Source organism: Copidosoma floridanum, unplaced genomic scaffold (assembly GCF_036245765.1).
Source record: "Copidosoma floridanum isolate Cflo_tuat_1 unplaced genomic scaffold, Cflo_Japanese_pri ptg000018l, whole genome shotgun sequence".
NCBI lineage: Eukaryota > Metazoa > Arthropoda > Insecta > Hymenoptera > Encyrtidae > Copidosoma > Copidosoma floridanum.
In genome coordinates, this window is record NW_028321895.1 from 2,097,697 (window position 1) to 2,119,912 (window position 22,216).

General features: G+C 30.6%; 1 protein-coding gene across 4 annotated transcripts in view; it reads left to right on the forward strand.

Moving 5' to 3' along the window:
- Positions 1 to 21,372, forward strand: part of Moe (moesin) — a 236,779-nt gene extending 215,407 nt beyond the window's left edge. For all 4 annotated transcript variants that reach the window (XM_089592508.1, XM_089592506.1, XM_089592505.1 and 1 more), the window contains one exon: positions 21,082 to 21,372. In XM_089592508.1, the coding sequence (XP_089448634.1) occupies positions 21,082 to 21,246 (165 nt within the window). In that variant the 3' untranslated portion in view covers positions 21,247 to 21,372. The remainder of the gene's footprint in view (positions 1 to 21,081) is intronic.
- The last annotated feature ends 844 nt before the right edge of the window (positions 21,373 to 22,216 follow it).

Below are 22,216 nucleotides of genomic sequence, written 5' to 3' on the forward strand. Positions count from 1 at the left end.
GATTGAATATTCCAACGAATTTTTCTGAAATTTTGACCAGACGTTTTTATTGTTGTTACAATAAACCAGTCAAAATTTAAAGAGGTTCCTCTGTTTCGTTTTCGAGATATTGAATTTCAAAGTTAAGTCATTTTAACACTGTCGCTTATAGGAGAACTGACTAAATCACAGTTTTAAGCAAATTGGGCCAGTGAATTTGGCCAATTTTTTAATATGTTACAGATAATGTTATTAATTTGATGTATACCAAGTTTTGCGACGATCGTCTGATTCGTTTATAAATAAAAAATTAAATAAAAGCTCGACCGAAACGCAACGGCAACGTCGCAAGTGGCGGGAAATTCAAAATGTTCTAGGATGTTGATCAGTAAATATCTCAATATTATTGTAGATATTTATGCATTCACGCATAAAATACAAGGTTACGTGTGTGCGTGAGTGTATGTACAGAACGCCCACCCCTTCCCATAAAAAACAATAAATGTTAATAACACGCTATTTATTTTTTTTTTTTAATTTCAAATTTATTATTTCTTCTTAAGATACAATTTTTTTGCACATTACAAAATCACATGCTCATAGTTTGAATCACTCATCTTAGAAATCATCCTACTTATCTGACATCCCATGCTGTATGAGACTTGTCAAGTCATTTAAAAATTCAAGTATTTTATTTACACTGGTAGCTCTTTTGATTAAAGGGCTTTGCCCATTTATTAGAAACGATCTTAAACCATCATTACCTTCCATAAATTTATCAACAATAATATTAAAATCTACTTTATTTTGACTTAGATTTTTAATCACTGTTTTGGGAATGATAGACGACATGGGGGAACAAGTCTTTCTAATTACTCATTTATTCATTTTCACTACACTTTTATAATAAATCAGTAACAAATACTTACAGCTTTATCACAAAAACATTGATACACGAACGCTGTCGTAACCGACGCAGCACGCAGCAGACGAGCAGACAGTGTAGAGTGTGCAGAGACACCTGATGCGTGTACATGAACACTCACACATTTAAGACCCGTACGACGTTGCCAAATCTTCATTCATCGCTGGTTTCCCCTCACCGCGCAAATGTTTCCCCCCGCTAACACTACCGAACGTCCTTAAGTATAATATTTGAAATCCAGAAAACTAAAAATACTTGATATATAATATAGCAAGAAACCCGTTTAGGAATTTAATTTTATTATTTTTTTCATTTCTTCCTTTTTTTACTTTTCTTATTACTGTCAATACTTAATGGTTCACAGTTTTACATAAGTTTTGGATAAGCTTAATATGAGTCTAAATTTCGGATCAGAGACTCAAAAAAAAAAATAATAAATAAATAAAGTGACAAGATTAATTTGCAGTAACTTTTTTCAAAGTGTACAATAAAAATTAATTACTTTTTAGGAAAAATACCGATTACGCCCATCAGATAAAAAAAAGTACAAATTGCACCCGCTACTAGCTAAATTTTATGTACGATGGTGCCTGGTGATTACGAGACATGATTGTTTATATTATCAGAGTTTGACATTTTATAATCTCTTAGGAGATGCATGCGTACGATATTATATTAATATTTAAATGATGGAAACAGTTACAAATCTAATACTTAAAAATAAAATGCAAAGGGCACAGGAAACTTTACGAAATTGGTGAAGTTACAGAAAATGTAGTTTCAATAGCGAGTTGTCAGTTATGCTCCGGTGTTAAAATTTACAACACATCTTGTGTATCACATGTTTAGTAAAAAGGGTCAAGATTTGTTGGTGTATAATAACTTTGCATTTCACAAAGTCTACGCAATGAAGAGGGAACAAGAGTGGGGGTGCACAGTAAAATCATGTTCTGTGACGTTGTTGACAAATTTTATTGTAAATGCGTGGCTTAAAGTGCTGCAAAAAAAATATTAGCATCTTCCAGAATAATTACATTAAATTTGTTACATGAATTAGTTTTTGCTAATTTTATTCCGACTTAGTGTATGACGTTATGAGTAAGGGCTTATTAATTTTTATCGATGTCAGCTGATGAACTTAGTAAAATTATAACTCGTAAATTTGTTGTAATCAAAGAAAAAGTGTACGTAGTAAAAATTATTATAAAGGTAAAATTATTTACTAGACTCTTTTTACTATAAGTTGTACCTGTGGTGATGAAATAAATATTCATTAAAATGTAATACATCAAATTAAGTCTTAAAATATAATTTATATTTTTATTACAAAATGAAAGTTTAAGCTCATAGAACTGTTAACAAACGTGATAAAACATACAGAAAAATACAAGAGATTAAATATTGACTACGAGCACATCTCAGGTGATGCCGCCAATGCCGGAGCTCAGTACCAATTTTGCCAGCATAGAAGCATTGGATCTTATGAGAACGGTACTATTTTAATTGATTACAATTCTATTTTTATGTAGTAATTTCTGGAATCGATACTTCTTACACTACATTAGAATATTTTATCGAATTCAAATTATTTTGGAGTGATTACTACATTATCTTCGTTACATAGTCAAGATTAATCACATACTAGCCAGGCAAGGTTAGTCAGCTCATCAAATGTCCCATATACATCGGTATAGTCGATACATGCTGTTTACCTGAAGAGCCCCGTGATTCTTATTTTCTTATTCTTCTGCCGATTTGTTTTCTCTTGAATATTTTTTTTCCAATAAACTATTCCAATATCGTGTAAGAAGTACCAGTTCCATAAACTACCACATAAAAATGGAATTGTAGTTAATTTAAATAAAACCGTTCCCATAAGATCCAATACTTTCATGCTAGAAAAATTGATACTCCGGCATTGGCGGTGCCATCTGAGATATGCTCGTAGTCAATAGTGTCATACTTTACAAAAGCATGTTAAACACAATATTTACAATATCTTTTCGTATTAATTTTTTTTTTTTTTTTTCAAATTTAAATGTTTATTAGATAGTAAACGTGATTTTTCAATATGTACTGTGGATTCTGTATAGCCAATTATTAAGAAGTGACGTGTCAAAAATATTTTTTTTGCGTAAAGTGTGCTAAGAACACTAAAAAGTTTTTCGCAATTAGTTGGCGAAAAAATAATCAAGTTGCGTAAACTTGATGATATAGATAAATAAGAAAATTATATGTATCCCTATTACCACAGTTACCTAGAATTAATGTGTTTTGTTATAATTAATAAATAGATGTGGGATACATGTGATTTCCTTATTTTTCTACGCCATCAAGGACAAAGAATTAAACATATATTAATATGTGTAATTTTTTTTTTTACTTCTTATTTATATTATTATTATACTAGTTTTATTATTATTATACTATTAGTATTATGCTAGTTTTAAAACTAGTAAAAACAAAAAATTACAACAGTAGAGTTTTTTTTTGTATTTACATTCATGACCTTCGTAATTACCCATTTCTTTTATACACAATACATGTTTGTATATAAGACTGTGTTGATGTATTTGATAGTTGTTCCTCAATCGATATGCGTATGTGACACTTTTTCCATTAATTTTTCACCTTAGTTTGTAAAGTATCATTTTTTTACTTAAAAATATATACTTTTTATTTTCTCTCTTGTCCACATGTTTTGTATTCTTGAATTGTTAGTCACCGAAAAATTTTGTTTGTGTTAAACGTATGCTTCAACACCTTGGTATTATAGTCTAAGCTCTTTTATATTGCAGAATAATATATTTTACGAGTTACTTACTATGTCAAAAACTACCGTCAATGAAGTTTCTATTAGGATATCGAAGAGTTCAATTAGAAAAATAATAAACGCTGCACAGTAGTATCTCATTAGCAGTCATAAAATCAATAAATATAGATACGATGAATCACTTTATAATACCAATTACTGTACAAAACACAGATACACAAAAATATTACGATGTTTGCTAATGCAATTGTATTGTATATATTATACGAGGGAGGTTCAATAAGTCCTTAGAAAAAAAAAGAGCGATATTTTTCGGATAATCCAAAAAAAAATTTTCAACATGATCTCTTTCTAGTCAAATACACTTTGTTTTTAGTTTATCAGGAATAAGAAAAATTGTAGAAAAATACGCTTACTTATTTTACATTCCAGGTGTCCCGGCTCCTCGTACTTTTATTATGACACATACAATACCTACGACAGACGACCGCCCTGTATATGTCAAATAATACCGCTACCCCTTATCATTACATCAAGAAATTAAAACTCAAATAGAAAAATTATGAGCAGACGGTACAATCATAAAATCAAACAGCCCTTACAGTAGTCCTCTGTGGATAGTAACCAAGAAACAATAATCTGATAAAACAAAAAGATACAGATTAATGATAGATTACCGTAAACTAAATGAAAAAACCATCCCTGATGCTTATCCACTACCAAACATGACTGAAATATTAAAGCCAATCGGAGGCTCAAATTATTTCTCCGTTTTTGATCTAGCCAGTGGATTCCATCAAATAGAAATTAATCCTGCAGATAGACATAAAACTGCTTTTAGCACACCTAACGGTCATTATGAATATGTAGGAATGCCATTTAAACTATGCAATGCACCTGCAACATTTCAACGACTAATGGACGTAATTTTATTAGGACTGCAAAGCATTAAGCTATTTATATTTCTTGAAAAACAAACTCATTTCTTTGAAAAACTTTCGAAATCAAAATTAAAATTACAACTTGACAAATGTGAATTATTAATGCCGGAAGCAACTTATTTAGGACATCAAATAGGAAGCTATGGAGTCAAACCAGATTCAAACAAATTAGAAGCTGTCAAAAAATTTCTGAAATTAAAAAATCAAACGAATGTTAGACAGTTTTTAGAATTAGCGAAGTATTACCGTCGTTTTGTCAAAAATTTTGCAGAAATTGCAAAGCCTTTAACGTCCTTGTTAAGGAAAGGAAAGAAATTTGAGTGGTCATATACTCAGCAAAAAAGCTTTAAAGAGTTAAGGAGAATATTATGCAAAGCACCTGTGTTAGCTTGCGTCTATTAGCAAGACTTCGAGGTTATAGCTATACTTATAAGTACAAACCTGGTAGACTAAATACAAACGCGGACGCCTTATCGAGAAATCTCATAGAATGGAATGAAGACGAAAGTGTTAAAGATAATTCTTTGGACCAAGAAATATCATTAAAAGCTCGGTTGCTACCTGTAAAACATAAACAAACTAAAACTTCGACAGCTCGCCAAAATATGTCAAAAGCCAATCAATCTTATTCCGATACCATTGAAAGCATACAATTAGTACCTAAAATAAGAAAAAATAAACCTAGAGATATAATATTAAAAGTACCTCAGGGTTTGGAAGGCGGACAGGGTGAATCAAATGCACCTACAATAGCGGAAAAATTTAAAGCGAGACAAAGAAAAGAAACATCAAGAGCTCAAATACAAGACTTGTCATTCGAACCCGACACCGCTTCTACTTCACAGTTTAGTGACCCACAATCCAACGCGCCAATACCATAAGAAGAACGATTATTTCTGCTAAACTCAATAAATGCACTTGAAGAAGAGACCTCTCAGAATATAATGAAAAACTCAAGTGACGAAAATTCGGAAATCAGTGAAATTCAAGAAATAATCGAAAAAAATTCAGGTTTTTTACCAAGACGAACTAATATTCTAATCAAACCCAGTACATCCCAAGCCAATGACGTTAATCAAAAATCTTTAACATTTCAACAAGATGAAGACTCTACTTCTTCTAATAGAGAAACTTTAAATTTAAGGTGGCTCCTCACTAAATCAAAACACTGGAGTATTAAATAATATTTTACAGGATGATTCTTGAAGGTGCAAGGAGTCTTTTCCCAAAATTTTAGACCTCGTCACCACCAAAATTGTTGAAAAAAACTAACTGGAAAATAGACTCTGTAACACAGCCTCTTATGGAGGGTCGTCAAATTGGTGGCGCAGGTTGTATGATATCTCAGCAAAGATACTGTAGTTCTTAACAGAAAACTATGTAGCAGATAGAAGAAATCAGAATCTTTCCAACGACATTCAGGTACTTGGACATTACCATGGGTTTTCTAGGATATTTTGTGAAAATAGTAGATAACTGTGCAAGTCACGGAACAGATGAAAAGTGTGGGGCGTCAGCTACACCGAAGAGCGGTAGCCCGCGTAGGGGTAAACGGTACAGTCATTGACACCTTAAGGTAGTGATTGACCCCTGTATAATTTGTATATCTACATATAAAGGCTCCATTTAAAAATACATGTGGCGGTCAATCACTATCGGGGGGTCAACAACTGTACTCTTTACCCCTAGTTCGAATTGGTCAGAAAGTTGTATGTAAAATGAATAGAAAATGTAGGGAATCGTAATTATAATAAAAATAAATGAGACGCTGTACTAAGAAAATAATTTTTGTCGGGGGCATTGTCTTTTTTGTTAGGTACTTATCGTCAGCTTATTATTATTTACATACAAGGGTTATGTTGTCAGATTTGTATACATACGTCTGCTCGGGTCACTGTATTGTACGATATAGGTCAACGGTGTAGATGTGACTAAACTTTTTTTGAAGGGACTATAGGTACCTATCCATTTTTAGTCAAGAACCTCCACAGTCAATGAAAATCTGTGTTGCAGTATGCTCACTCTTCTTGTGGGATTTTTAGTGAGGAGCCACCTTAACTTCAATAAAACCAAAATTTCAATCTACTGTTTGACGCTTCGTACAAGACCAAGTAAACAATACAAACAAAAATAAAGAGCAGTTATTCGATTCAAGAAATAACAGTTAGTTTTAGGCAACTCGTGACTCTCGTGACTCGTGAGTACCTTATACACGCAAGGCATAACGTGTTGGCTGAGGCAACTTGAGTGTGTATCGAGAACATCAATAGTATCAGACTACGCCAAGGAGCGATGTACAGCAAAGGAGGCCCGCCGAAAGTGATTCCCGCGATAGCAGAGAAAGCAGAAATCGCAACATCCTACTGGCCACAAACTCGTTTGTGTAGTTTAAGGAAACACTGACAGTTACAGCACGAAGCATTAGGGAACTCCAAAGCAGCAGTAACAACAATCAGTGATAGATGTAAGTAAAATATCAGTAATGAAATTTACGCTGAACCTTGTTTTTTTTTTTTCGTTTTTGCCAAGAGAACTATTTATTTTATAACTTTGATAACTAACTTTATAGTTCTATTTTATCTGAAAGATTGTTATTTTAAATTGTTTGAGTGATAACGTAAAGTATTGAATATTTTATTACCTTGATATTCAATACTAGGAACCCTTCATTGTCAAACGTAAAACCACTTTTATTTTAATACTTACATAGTAAATCAAGTAGAAGATCAAGTGGGATTAAATAGAAAATATTTAAAATCACCTACATATAAGTAGTATTAAATACTACGCATTTTCAGTTGTCAAAAGTAATTCATGTCAATATCACTTTAATAACAAAGTTTATATGCTACATTAAAAGTTTTTTATCTTTTAACTGGTCCAACAAAAAGTAAAAGGCAGTGAAATCAAAAATATTCGAATAAGTTTAAAATAAAGATATAAAAAATTTATACATTAACAAGTACTATATGTACAATAGATAAAAACATGCAGTGGAATTATATTTTTTAAAACAACGGTCTATGTATTTGAGCATACTGTTTATTTTATAAAATTCATTATTTGACAAAATTTTCTTCCAGATCTATTAACCTGTTAAAATATAAAGACTGTTCTACGACTCGTGGAGGGAAAAGTTTGTTGAAAATTCACAAAAAAAAATTTATAACAAAAATTATCTTAAAAGCAATGAATCCCAGATTATAGCAAAAATAAAAGCATTACATTTTAACAATAAAAAACAAAAAAATATTTCTAATTAAGAAATGTAATATTTGTCAATAATCATTGGATGTACTACCATAGTTTTATCGCCATCTAGTATTACATGAGAAGAATATAAAATGCACTCGTTGATGTGGAAAATCTCTGTCTAAAATAAATAACTTTAAAATGCACCAAAATAGTGTACATAATTAGTAACATTTATTAACAAGACTGTTTTGTTACAATAATAAATGAAAATGTATTTTTAAAGGACATTTTTTCATTTTTTTCTGTGTGTCTAAATAAACTTACTTTTTAATTTGTATTTGATTCATTAAAACAACATATTTTTGGAATTCCTTCTATTGAATTAAGAAATTATAAAAATCTTTGTCAAGCGGATCAAAGTCAAAAAGGTAACCACCTTCCCATAGCCAGGCGCCACAATTTTCTACTGTCGCCATAACATAAAAAACTTGCGTACGTTTATTCATAGTAACCATAAATGTTACCTGATGACAGTTAATAAAAGTCAAATAACGTAGTTTAATAAAGTTTCATGTAAAGCTAACAATCTTAAATAAAATTAAGTAAATGATAGTACTTATCTCCATTTAAGAAATTTATAAACGCCTCGTAGTAGTACATCATAAGTAGAGTAGAAATCTACTATCATAATTGTTATGAAGAACTTAGTATTAATAGTTTAACAAGAACATGAAATGAACGATATTTAATTTTCATTAACTATTTAAAATTTGAAGTGTTATAAAATAATTTGATAAGTATTTTTTTTACTTCACTAAAAGTTACATCATTTGAAAGGTTTGGTAAAGTAAAAAAAAATCTAATATTGTAATTCAACAATTTAGTTAGTTTGAACGTTGTACTGCTGTACAAACCATCTGATATACGTAAATTATTGATTACCATAACTATTGCGCCAACTTTTAAATGAAGTTTATGATGTGTAAAGCTTTTTCCAAAAGACTTTGGTATTTCAATTCAAAAATTGACATAAATATTATTATTAGCTTTAACAAAGCCCTTATGTATCGCATGATTTATGCTGTTATGAGTTTTTATGTTTCCACTCATTTAATTTAAAATCTTCTTATTTGAGAAGTGAGTGTATTCATAAGCGCATCGCTGTTAGTTTATAAAAAAATCTTGTTGGAACGTTTTGGCGCAAATCTCTTGTTTTTCAATTTTTTAAGACATTGAACGTTTTCAATTTTACATCTCTACATTTTATCAATGGTTTTGGGCAGTTGTACATTGTAGAAGTGGATATCAATATTTAATTTTTGAATACAACATTAAACCCTAAGGTATGATGAATTAACAGTATTTTCCATGGTTGTGTTCCTATTACTTGGAAAAAAGTTCTATGGCTAGTTGTGGAAGTTAAACAGATGCAATGTTAGTCTAAGTCATGAATACAATTCTGTAAAACCATTTTTTAATTATTTCTACTACAATTACCTTAGATATTTTCTAAAAGTAAAAACCACGCAAAAAATTTCTCAATTACAAAGGTAGCATTATGGCACGACTCTTTTCGGAAATATATCGGTTGAAGAATGTTGCTTCTCGTACTTTATTTAATAAGAATTTTTAATAAAACGTTAAAGATTTGTAAAAAAACAATTTTTATGTTTTTTATAGCAGTACTTCTATACATTTTATCTTTTTTGTCGAAATTTCGTTATGAAAAATTTGTTGTTGACTATAGTTTTTGCAAGTATTTACTTATTGCTTTGATTTTGCAAGTGCTTTTTTATCACATTCAAAACAAAGCTGGAAGGGTCTATAGAATTTTAGTGAAATTTCTCAATACATCTATGGAAATAACTAAAACTTATACCATTACTTTGAGGCAAAATATAGTAAAAAAAATTATTTAACTTTTTAAGCATGTACGAAACAGATCATTAAAAATTACAGTATGTATAGGATAGAGACGAATGTAATAAAAGTATAAAAATTATGTATTCGAATTGAGCATGTTCGAAACAGATAATTAAAAATTATAGTATTCATACGATAGAGACGAATATAATGAAAGTATAAAAATTATGTATGCGAAATAGGAAATAAGTTAATACGATAAATTATGTTATTTAAAATTACTATAAATTTTAATGTAAACTAGTGGACAGTAGATGCTTGAATACTCAAGTAAGAAGGTATACTTCCATAAAATTATATGGCAGACAATAGAAATATGAATATAAATATACCTTCTATGAAACAATATTGTTAACAAAGGTGATACAATCATAAGTGAAATCAGTATACCTAGGTTAGTTGGGTGTGGTTTTGATAAATATTTTAATATTTAATAACTGAACAATAATAAACAATATATTTTGGCATAATACAACACAAACAATATAGAGGTATTCTTCAAGCTGTCCAGTACAAGAGTATACACTTTCATCGAATCTTCCGATGGTTTAAAAACAATTACCACCTACGCCGATTACATCTGTAACATCACGCTCACATTTATTACATACGCTCACGCACTTATTCCTAGTCCATATTTAATACCCAAAATCAAATTGTACATCGATAATGAAAACAAACCGTCCTGTAGTACCGCTTTCTTTAATAGCATAGTAGTACGTGCCAGTGAATGTCCCTTCAGGACCTTCATCACACATAGATTTTTTTGACAGGTATTATTTAAAGAATACTAAAAATACCATAAAAAATACCCTAAAAAAATCGTAGATCGTTCAACTGTACCCTTTTTCACATGTTCAAATTTTTTAAAAGTTTGCAATTTAACAAGTAATTTTACGGAAAACCCACTTGAAATTGCATTTGTAAGATCTATTTAAACCTTTCAATTTTTGTTTGTATAAAAGATAACTTTAAAATAAACTTGTTTCATTTTTAAGTTGATGTAATTTCAATTAATATAATTCTCTGACTTTTTTTTTTTTCTCTTAAAAGAAATGTTAAGTGTGCATAAAAACGTGTATGTAAGTACATTTACATGAGAGAAATAATTTTCACCGTTGCTGCATAAATTTGTGCTCCTCCCACCTCTCTAAATTTTAAGCTAAACTTTTCCCCTATTTACTATGTGAGAAATGTCCTTATATTAAAAAAAAATCACCTCAGTCACACAGACAAAATTTAAAAAAAAAACGCGACAAAATCAATTATTGTATTTGTACAGTACCAAATTTTTTTTTTTTTTTTAGGAAAATTTTGAAAAAATAGGAAAAAACTGTATTGACAATTATTTATTTATTTTATAAGTGACTAATTAATGGTAAGTAAATAAATGTTGAATAATACATACAAAAGCTGCTCTGTTAATATATACTAATTTGCAAATTTTTGAAAAAAAACATATAACTAAAAAAAAAAAATGTGCTGTAGTGTTGTGTCATGACACTGTGCAGTGTGGTGTGGTGTAGTGGCGTTGTGTGACGTACAGGGGACTGGAAGTTCATCATTGGGGTGGGACAAACAGGAGAGAATAATGTTTCTGGTAATAATTCTTACACACTAAGAAATTCGATATTACAAGACTCTTATTCTCAGTTAAAGCAGTATGTATGCACTGGTAGGACTTACCTCTCGTGCACGTTTTTTTTGCTAACCTTCTAATGTTCTAACTTTAATAAAGAATCGTGTGATTCGATGCACTAATTAGTAATGTGTATGGTTGTTAAAGTTTTGAAATAAAAACAACTGATGTTTGTTACGATATTTTTGGTTAAAATATTAACTTTTTCGTAAATAGCGTTATGCTTACTTCTCATAACAAATACACTTTTTGAATAATAAAATTCTAAATCATGCAAAAGGAGAAGCGAAAACATATTACAGCATGGATCATGCTACTTACAAGTGTTAATAAATCTGATTATGATATTTATACAAATTTTCGAATTGAATTTCTAAACAATATTAGTGAAGGCTTACCACCGCATGAGCTTAATTTAAAAATTGTAATACAATTGATATTTGATTTTGATAAACAAATATTTTATACATATGTAGCAATCGCTACGGTTAAATCTACAAGTAAGGTTATAATATTACTGATTCACGTGCTAATTCCAAGACTTGTTTGTGATTCCATGCTTTTTTCGGTAAAACCCAAGAAAAATTCTACAGAGGTCGTTAGGGCTAGGTGGAGTGGCCACTGAGTTCGTGTGGTATGCCTTACACAAACAACTATATATGTATACATTTATTTGTGGGGCCCTGCCTTCCTGTAGCATTTGAGCCCAACTTCCCCATTTTTAGTATTTAAGGTTTATTAGAAAAACACATTTTTTTTTTTTTTTTTTTTTTTTTTCATTTTTCAACGAAAATTTACTTCACCAAAAACTGTACTAAAAATAATAAAATAAATGAGACCATTTAGTTAAAATCGCAATAATAGTTGTCAAATATATACTATCATTGATTTTATCTACATATGTATGTTTACAGAAGAACGTTAACGACATATATATGCCATAGTTATTAAGCAATACCAAATGATGTAGTTGATATTGTAAGTAGAGGTCTAAACTAAGAATTCATGTGTTAGAATTTTCAAAACTGCAGAATCTTGTTTAGAGTATTTAAAATTACAGACCAATGTTAGGATGAAGTTAGAACTTATTTTTCCAACTTTATGTTGGACAACACTAAAAATATCAAACTATTTTGTTAGAAGACATAATTATACCCAAAAAAATTAAAATAATCATAAACTTTTGCAAATATAATAATGATATATTCTTTACTATATCAGACAAAAGTTATCTTACAGTAGCAATAAAAAAATCTGATTACTACAAAAAAATACATGATTTACTACAGGACCATTGAACCCCTAAAAAACTAAAAAAGAGTCTACTAAAATCGTTACAAGAGGATGTCTACACAATATTTAAAGATTTAAGTGAGAACAATTTACTATGCAAAAAATACAGTAATGTTAGCCTTACCTAGACTAACACTACTGTCTAAGATGTACTGTCTGCCAAAAGTACACAATACGGATATTCCATTAAGACTCATAATCTCACTTATCAATAGTCCAACATATCACTTATCTTAACTAGTATACAACGACCTTAATAGAGAAGTAAAGCCTCCAATTTGGAGAGTATCTAACAGTAAAGAATTTATGAATAAAATTAGAAATCTCCATGTTCCAAGCAATTACTGTCTTATGTTATTGGATCTTAAATCATTATTTACTAATGTTTCCTTTAATCTTGTCACAAATAGTGTAGAAAGAACACTTACTAAGATCACTCAAACATAAATTACCTTTTAATACTATAATTATTATGGCTGAAAGTTTTATTTAACAATACTTTTTTCAGTTTTAATAATAACTTTTACCAATAGATTAATGAGACGCCTATGGGCTCACACATTTTACCTCTCTTTGCCGATTTGGTCGTGACTGACTTGGAGAACCACTGCTTAAATATTATTAAAAATAATTTTAATTGCACCCATTACTCTATTGTATGTATACATTAATGATACAATCTTATATGTACCATCTGATTCTATCTATACAGTCTTAAGGTATCTCCCTTTTCTACTGCTCTAGTCAAGTAGGAGAGTTTCACTTGTGTATGTATACGTATATACGTACATCAGTGTTGGTATTCTACTACCGTCTGTCATTTATAATCGTGAATCTGATTTTCACGTCTTTCTTGGCAAACATCGTTGGAAAATGCCCCATTATCAGCATTTTGCATGACAGGATTGAGGAGAATAGAGATTTTTTACAAGTACATCATAATTTGTCTGCTCAGGTTTTTTATCGTGAGTTGGAAAATGCCTGTAAAGCTGATATTTTGATGCTCTGCCATATAAGCTCGTGTCTGAGATTTTGCTCAACTTGGGGTATAAACAAGAACACCGTTGGATTCAGTGGATCAAAATCTATTAAATGAAATATATTTAATTTCGTACGTTTTCGCAAGGAGCTACCTTAAATGTTTTCAATAGTTTCCCTGAAAAACTTCAATTTACCTATGAAATTCAAAACAATAAATATATTAACCTCGTAGATACCACAATTATAATAGACAGTAACAATATAATCATCACGAATTGGTTCTCCAAACCTACGTAATCAGGCAGATTCCTCAATTTTCCATCTAATCATCATATCTCTTAAAAGAAAAACATGATTAATAATTTGCTTGATACATCATTTTTACTTTAACATAAAAAATTTCACAATATTCGTCATAATATAATTAAACAACGTTTACACAAATACAGAACCAATATTAAAAATGGCCAAAATAGTAATAGCCCATCTAATAATAACACTTGCAATTTTTCTCGTTTCCTTACATTCCCCCTTTTCAATAATAACTTGTTCAATAAATCTAAAAAAATCTTGGCAAAAATAAATTTTTCGCTTGTATCTAAAATTAACAATACATTTAGCTTCTTAGTTCGTCTGGGTAAGAATAAGACTAATATGTTAGACAAAGTAAATGCTATATACCACTTAAAATGCAATCACTGTAACGCTCAATACGTAGCTCATACCATACGCCAACTAAAAATAAGATTTAAAGAACATTTTTGCTCAAAGACCAGCTCAGTAGTATCTGCACACAGACGGGAATCACAATATACGTTAAGCAAAGACAACAAAAAAATTCTAGATGTAGAAAACAATTTGCAAAACAGACTTATTTTTGAAACAGCTCATATTAATGGAACAGCAGTATCAACAAACAGGAGGATTTAAAAACCTCAACTATGTATTCAAAAATATGCTATTTAAAATTGTTAAACACTCTAATAACCGCACATAAATTTAAATTTTACCGCTTCCCATTAAAAATCTCACTTTTAATCATATATTACCTAGTGATAAGTATGTCTGCAATCTGTTGTTGTTGCCTCAAATGTCTACTATAATCCAGTGTATACCTGTACTTGACCAAAGAGCTCCACTTTCGCATTTTATAGTTTTATTATATTTATAGTTAAATATTTATTTATTGTATTTATTGACTGTATTGACAATGTCAATCGTTGTGCAATGTTTTGTGTATCCATGTGTTTTACATTAGATCTTTCTATTAATATGTATCTTGTGATAAATGTATCTAGTCTACTACATAACCGTACTTCACAGACATAGTAAGATGAAATGTTTATACGTACATATCGAATATAGAGTTAAAAATACGCATGTATATTAAGTATGTTTAAATATTGTAGTTCGCCATTATGAGGCCAACGGATGTTTCCAAAGCGTTGGCAAAATTAGAGGTAATTTACTACCAGAAAATAGACCTCCACATAATCGACGCCTTCACACAAAAACATTGTTTGCCGCATTTTTGCCAATCGTTTTTGTACGATAAGTTTTACTAGGAACTAAAGATACGGCAATGTCTCGATGAAATAAAGTAGAAAAACGACCAATTTTTTGTCAGAATTTGAAAACCACACCGCTTACCGAATTCCGATCCTATTGATAAATATTAATCTAAAATTATGGATAAGGCATTGGTTTTTGGATAGTTATTGAGTTCTTATATTGCCACAAATGATACTTTTCTGTGATTACTATTTATTTTAAATCCATTGTTTGCGTTGCGGCTAATGTATATGTTGAGTAAATGATCTTCCTTAAACACTAACAAAACTGTTCAAATTTTCCATTTCCAATTTTTAGTTTAGTGTGATATATTACTATAAGATAAGCTGATTAATTTTTCAAATAAATCTACATGTGGTTATTTTATTAAATTAAAAAAAAGGGATCCAGTACGCATAAAAGCGTGTATATAGGTATATCCATATGATAGTTATTGCCTGCGTAGCTGCATATTTGCTCTCCTCTCACCTCTAAAGATCTTATTCACCCTGCCAAATTGTACTAACAATCGTTTATTTATTTATTTTAAAAGTAACAAGTTTTTAAAAATTAAGTAACTATTTATTATTATTATTATTGTTATTATTATTATTATTATTATTATCATTATTATTATCATACAGAATAGCAGCAACTTGAAAACATTTATTTGTGAGTTTTGGAAAGAATCATAGAATTATAAAAAAAAAGTTAATTAAATTATTAATTTATTAATTTATGTAATGTATAATTAAACCTTGTCGGTTTGACTAGGCTTCGTAGTTATGTTTTATAGGGAGAGGACAAAGGAAGAAAAAATACTGCACTTAGGAAAAAAAGCCGGGAGGCATAAAAAAACTTAATTTATTAACGAAATAAAAACAAATACAATCTGGATTAAATGCAACTGAATTAAACTGAATATTACGAACGTTAAATAATACACTGAATAAACTAAGAATAAAATACAATCCAAAGATGTGAGCCAACGTGTGTGTATGTGTGTGTGTGTGAATGCAACTCAGAGCTGCTCGTTGACGGCGCGTCGCTAACCTGGTGGTCGGCGCCTGGTCGTTCGCGCTGATGCGAGAGTGACGGTGTCGTGGGTGGCTGGGCCACTGATCGCGTGCGGCACGGATCACTTCGGTGTGTCCACAAGGACGCTGGTGCGTCGCGATCGCGAACACGTGTATATACCGCGGCGTATCGATCAGAAGGCGGGATTGAGAAAGAGCACACAAGAAAGCACGGCGTTCGTTAAACGTAATCTACGTGAAAAAAACACGAGGTCACAGAAAAACTATAAGCACGAATTACTACGGTGAGCCCCAAGAGAGCTGACGTAAGTATCTCAAGAGAGCCAGACGTAGAGTGACCTCATTACTTAAAACAAAAGGTTATTAGTTCTGATGCGTCGGCGCTGATCAAGACTCTCCCCCCTCCCTCTCTCCACTCAGGCAGGGGGAGACTCGATCCTGTCTCGACTAATTGGTGTGAAAACTGTCTCTTTCTCTTTCCCTCCTCTTTTCTTGCTGTACATGTACAAGTGCGGATGTGTGTGCACGATTGCACGGAAGCAAAGTCTTTCTTCCTTGAATTATGGACCGACGCGGCTATTATAGAGGTATATTCCATACCGAACCGACGGAACACTAATTTAAGCCATCCAAGTTCTCAAGAAGGTTGTATATGAATACAGACAATCTACATATTTTGATGTAAATTTATTTTTAATCTGACTCTTGGTTATTATACAAATAGATTAGGAATTACTCGTATAAAGTCCATCTATTTACCTTTTGAGTGGCATAAAAAAAAGCTGAAAATAAGGATTACATGGTAAATTTTAAAGTATGTAAATGAGGTCAGTAAAGGGCGGTAGGGTAAATAGATGAAAATGTTATATGCCAAAATAAAAGAAACGACGTCAGCATACTTTCTCTAAATTCATACAACTATACACATATTTATACAAACTATTTCATTTAAAATTTATGTCATTAGTGAATTACGATAAGTGCGCGGGTATATGTCAGGATCCATGATGATTAGTAGGGTTTCAGTTATATTCTACAAAAAAAGTGTGGAGGAGGTGGGGTGGCCAGTGGAGGGTCAAGAAAAATTCTTTGGGGAGTCACTGAAGGGCTGTATAGGTCTGAAAACAGAGAGAAAACGATGAAATTTTATATTATTTTGTGGTGAAGCTGCAGGGGCAATGACGGGACAACAGTAATCTGTGTGAGAGATTGTGATGACGGGTCACCAAAAATTTTTCTTCAAATATTTTGTAATACAAGTGATGGGAAATTATACAACGATAAGTATGTTTGCTTAAAGACTCATTTTTAAGAATGTTTAACTCTTATTTTATTAAATTTGAGCCACAAGCTTTTTCTTTAATTCTAAGCTTAACGCCTACATTGAAAAAAAAAAATTTGTTTCATAACAGTTAGTAAAAATTTAATATTCGTACTCAAAATTTAATTGTTTAAATAAACTTTCTACAATAGCCTCTATGTCGTAGTAAGTTTTTAGTATTTTGATCATATTCTTCGTCGAACGACACATAAAAAAGGATTTTCCAACATACATATCTTTATTGTGTAAAAATAACATAATTAAAATAAAACTAATATTATATTGTACACTAATAAAAATAACATAATTAATAATCATGTGACATGATACATTTTGGGTTGATCGCACTATACTGTGATTTTGCAACTTTAAAAAAAAATGTAAGATTTTTATTAACAAATATGAATTTACGTAATCTCGTATAATTTTAGGTCATTGATGAACTTGTATTTAGCTTTAATGACAACTCTACACACATATATGTATAAAACTATTTACTCCTCTATACACGAGCCTTTTTTTTAAATTATACGTTTATATATGTAGGAATGCCTATATTATATTATTGTTCGTGTGAGGCCGTTCACAAAAATCCCTCAAAACCCCCATACAATCCCCACAGCCCCCCACAAAATAAGGTACAATTATGTCTTTTTCACTCTTATTTCGGCTTAGCTTTTTTTTTGTTTAGACCTCTCACTGTCTCTAAGTGGCCACCATTCACCCCTACTACGAACCGCAAGATTTTTCTTGACCCTCACTACCCCCATTCTATTTTTTTGGAATCTTAGTGACACCCTACTAATTTTTATGGTCTCTGACATCTACCCACACATATACATGCATGAATATTATTTTATTTTAAAATTTGTTTTATTAGCAAACTACAATGAGACATAAACTTTAAAAAAATTAATACATACACGTATGTATGTAAGTGAATATTATTTGCTGGTAGATTGATTGAAAACATAATAAATGTATGCAGATATCGTTTCATATATTTTTTTACATCGCTCAGGACGCAAATAGATGAACTTTATTCATACGAATAATTGATGATAAGTTTATTCATCCAACTAAAAGTAAAACCAAAAATGAAATTACATTAATTTTGTACTCGTTTATATTTAAGTATAAAGTTTTTGCTGAGCTAAGCTTTCCTTTTTGGTAATAATAGTGATGAACAATGTAGAAAATATAATCCTTTTAATTGTCTTTTCATGACACAACATTTATACATATATTATTTTAAATGGCACTTAATCAAAGAATAATAGAAACCGCAGAAGTGTTGGGGAAACTGATCAAGATGGCTTGCATACTTGGGGAAAATGATCGTCATTATCGAAAAAAGAACAAGGAAGGTAAAGATGAGAGACATACAAGATACATAAAAACCCTGAAATGGGTACACTTGGAATCTTAATACTAACACTATACAACCTTCTTATCACATATATACTAATTTTTCGACACGAACTCTGTTGAACAGTAGATATATTACTGCATAAATTTTGCTCAGCCGGACTGTGTAAAACCTTTGGCCTGCCTGTCTTTCTTACATGTGGTCTTGGTGTAGCAGCGTTTGCGGAATACACCAACGGCTAAGGAGTACATACTCTATAACGTCTATTGCAGAGCTCTACCCTTTAAGCATATATTTCTAGAGAAAGCATATACAGTGGCCATCCCACATACCCCCATCGACCTCAGCTGAATTTTTCTTGGGTTTTATCTTGAAAAGCATGGAATAACGAATAACTATGGAGGTTGGCGCGCGAAGCACTTGTGTACGTTTCTATGCACAAATATACACATCAGAGCCTACAGAATGTATGCAAGGCTTTAATTCTTTGAAAGATATCAATCTTCATACAAAAAGCGTGAGAAATATTTGTTTTTAGTTTTCCACAAAAAAAAATTTTTTTTTTAAATAAATAAATAAAACTGTTACATTCTCAAAATTCTATTTTTGCGATGTTGTTTTGTAGATTGGTCGTACATTTTTATTTTAAAAATAGGGAAATTTTTTTTTATGTTGAAACAGTAAAAATAACTAAGCATAAGCTACTTAAAAAAACTTTTCTTAAGGATTTAAATTTAGTTACAATTTTTTCTGTAGTAATGAAATAAAGGAATCTAGATATTAATGTTTCTTATAGTAACCAGAATTTCAATACAAGTCTAAGTTTCGTTATTTTCTGTCCCTTGGTTGACGGCGAAATGAGGTTGGCTAGACGCAAAACGCTCTTCAAACAAATATTTGTGCATTTAAGCTTTCTTTTTTTGCATTCACATTGGCTATTTTTACACCCTGTTTCATATTGGCAATCTCATTTAGAATCAGATCATTGCAAGTATAAACCGATACTAAGAAGTCTTTTAATCTTTTTCATTCCTACTATGTTGCAATTGCATTTTTTCTCTGCCATATTTGCATTTGCGAGTGAACTCTCATTGCATGCTGCCAAACCACTGTCTCAGTAGACGATAGTGATTGTAGTTAGAGAGTTGCTCGAGATATTGATGTTGTATCTTGTTTTTATTTTAATTTATTTTAGGTTAAAAATTAATGATAAATGTTTCTTACGCTTATTGTATGCTAGCACTGTGTCTCACAAAGAATTTGAATCCTTAGTAGGCTTAATTAGCGCTTAGGATACTTGGCTAGTGTGGAAAAGATCGCAGATTTAATTTTTTTTACACCATCAACTTTTTTTATACTTCTAATAGGTCAAATGATACGGATTTTCAGGTTTGTGTAGAGCACCTTGTGATAGACAACAGTTGTTGGTCTGCGTTACCCTAAAATATTTTTACGGCTGATTTCCCGAATACCTTTTTCAGTTTTTTCAAAGTTTCCTCAAAAGTTGAAGATCGATCTTGATCATTTTTATAGACATTGAGGGTAATAAACACATTACATAGTAATTTTAAAGTCTTAATATTCACTGAAACGCAGGTTCTCGATTTTCAAAAAAATGGCCAAAAACGCAGTTTTTTGCAATTTACTTGAAAACTATGAAATTGATCAGGGCTTAATGAAACTTATTAGATTGGTTTTTTTAATTTCACATTTTTAACTTAAGTATACTAGTTTTGTGTAATGCTTAGTTTTTCCATTAACCGCAAAAAATTGTATTTTACGTTTTATGACATTTTCATTGACCGTTGTTGTGCCGTACTCTACAAAAAAATAAAGAAATATGTGAGTAAATTACAAACGGGAGCTCATAATATTTTAAATTTTTAGGGCATGCATCAGATAATTCTAATTAACTTCGTGAGTTACATTATCATATTGAAGTACATAAATCCCGAAATAAGTCATTAAAACTGGTTGAATTAATTTTATTATTCAGGTAGTGCTGAATTTCTAAGATGTTTATTGTACAATAGTCGACATTGGGATCTGACAATGTGAAATAATAAAATAATAAAATTATTATAACAAATTTGGTTATTTTTTAATTTGGAACTTTAAATATTTTAATCTAATAGTGATTTGTAATACTTGCAGGCGCTGAAGCAAGATTTGGCTCAGTCACGTGATGAAACAAAGGAAACAGTCATGGACAAAATTCATAGAGAAAATGTTCGCCAGGGTCGTGATAAGTATAAGACATTGCGTGAAATCCGCAAAGGCAACACCAAACGTCGTGTTGATCAGTTTGAAAATATGTAAAGATTAGACATGAAATATCATGTGGCTTCTTGACTATCTATCGGTGCATCAAATTTTATATTTCTATACCATACGAATCTTGAATGTTAACTTATAAAATGTAATTTGCTTTATTTACAAACTAAAGTTACTTTTAGTTCTCAGTATTTATATCTAACCAACTATTTTAATTCCAGCCAAAATCACGTGGTTAACGTGTTTTTAAGGTATTATTTATTATAATGCAGTTTGGGTGAAATTTCTTTAAGGTACGATTTTCTAAAAGAAATGTAAGGTTGGAGGCTAGAAATAGATAGCGTTTACCTATTAAAATAACATAATGACTATCAAACATATTTTTCTAGTACTGTAAGTTATCGTGTCAGTAATTATGAGGAAATGATTTCTTAAACGATAGTTACAGAGTCCATGTAGACATGGATACATTAATAAAATTAACAAGGTACTATTAACTGCACATTGTTGATAAATGCCATCTGCTCCTAGTTTATTTATCTTACACCTTTCGTTCTCTGGAAAATAATTTTGTTGTTTTATATATTAAGTGCAAAAATTTATGAAAAACTACGACTATTTTCACTCTTTCCCTATTTTGGTGATACATAATTCGCAAATAAAATACATACCATCTTGATAATTTTTCTACTTGAATACTGTTTTCACAAAAACAAAAAAAAATAATTGTTCATTATTGCGAACAGTCAGTGTGCATTCCATTTTGTTAAGCTGTACCAGAAGACCATTTCAATTTTTCACTTTCGATTTATTTACGAACGTGATATCCAGATTACAGCTTCAAAGCATGGTTCATTTTATGAAAGATATTGACAAAGCCTTCGACTCTGATAATTATATATTTTTATATTCAATAAATTATATTATAAACAAAAAGTTTAGCACACTCCTTTCATTGATACCACTGTTGTTGTTTGTGCGTATTTGAAATAATTTCTGGAAAATGTAAAAGCAT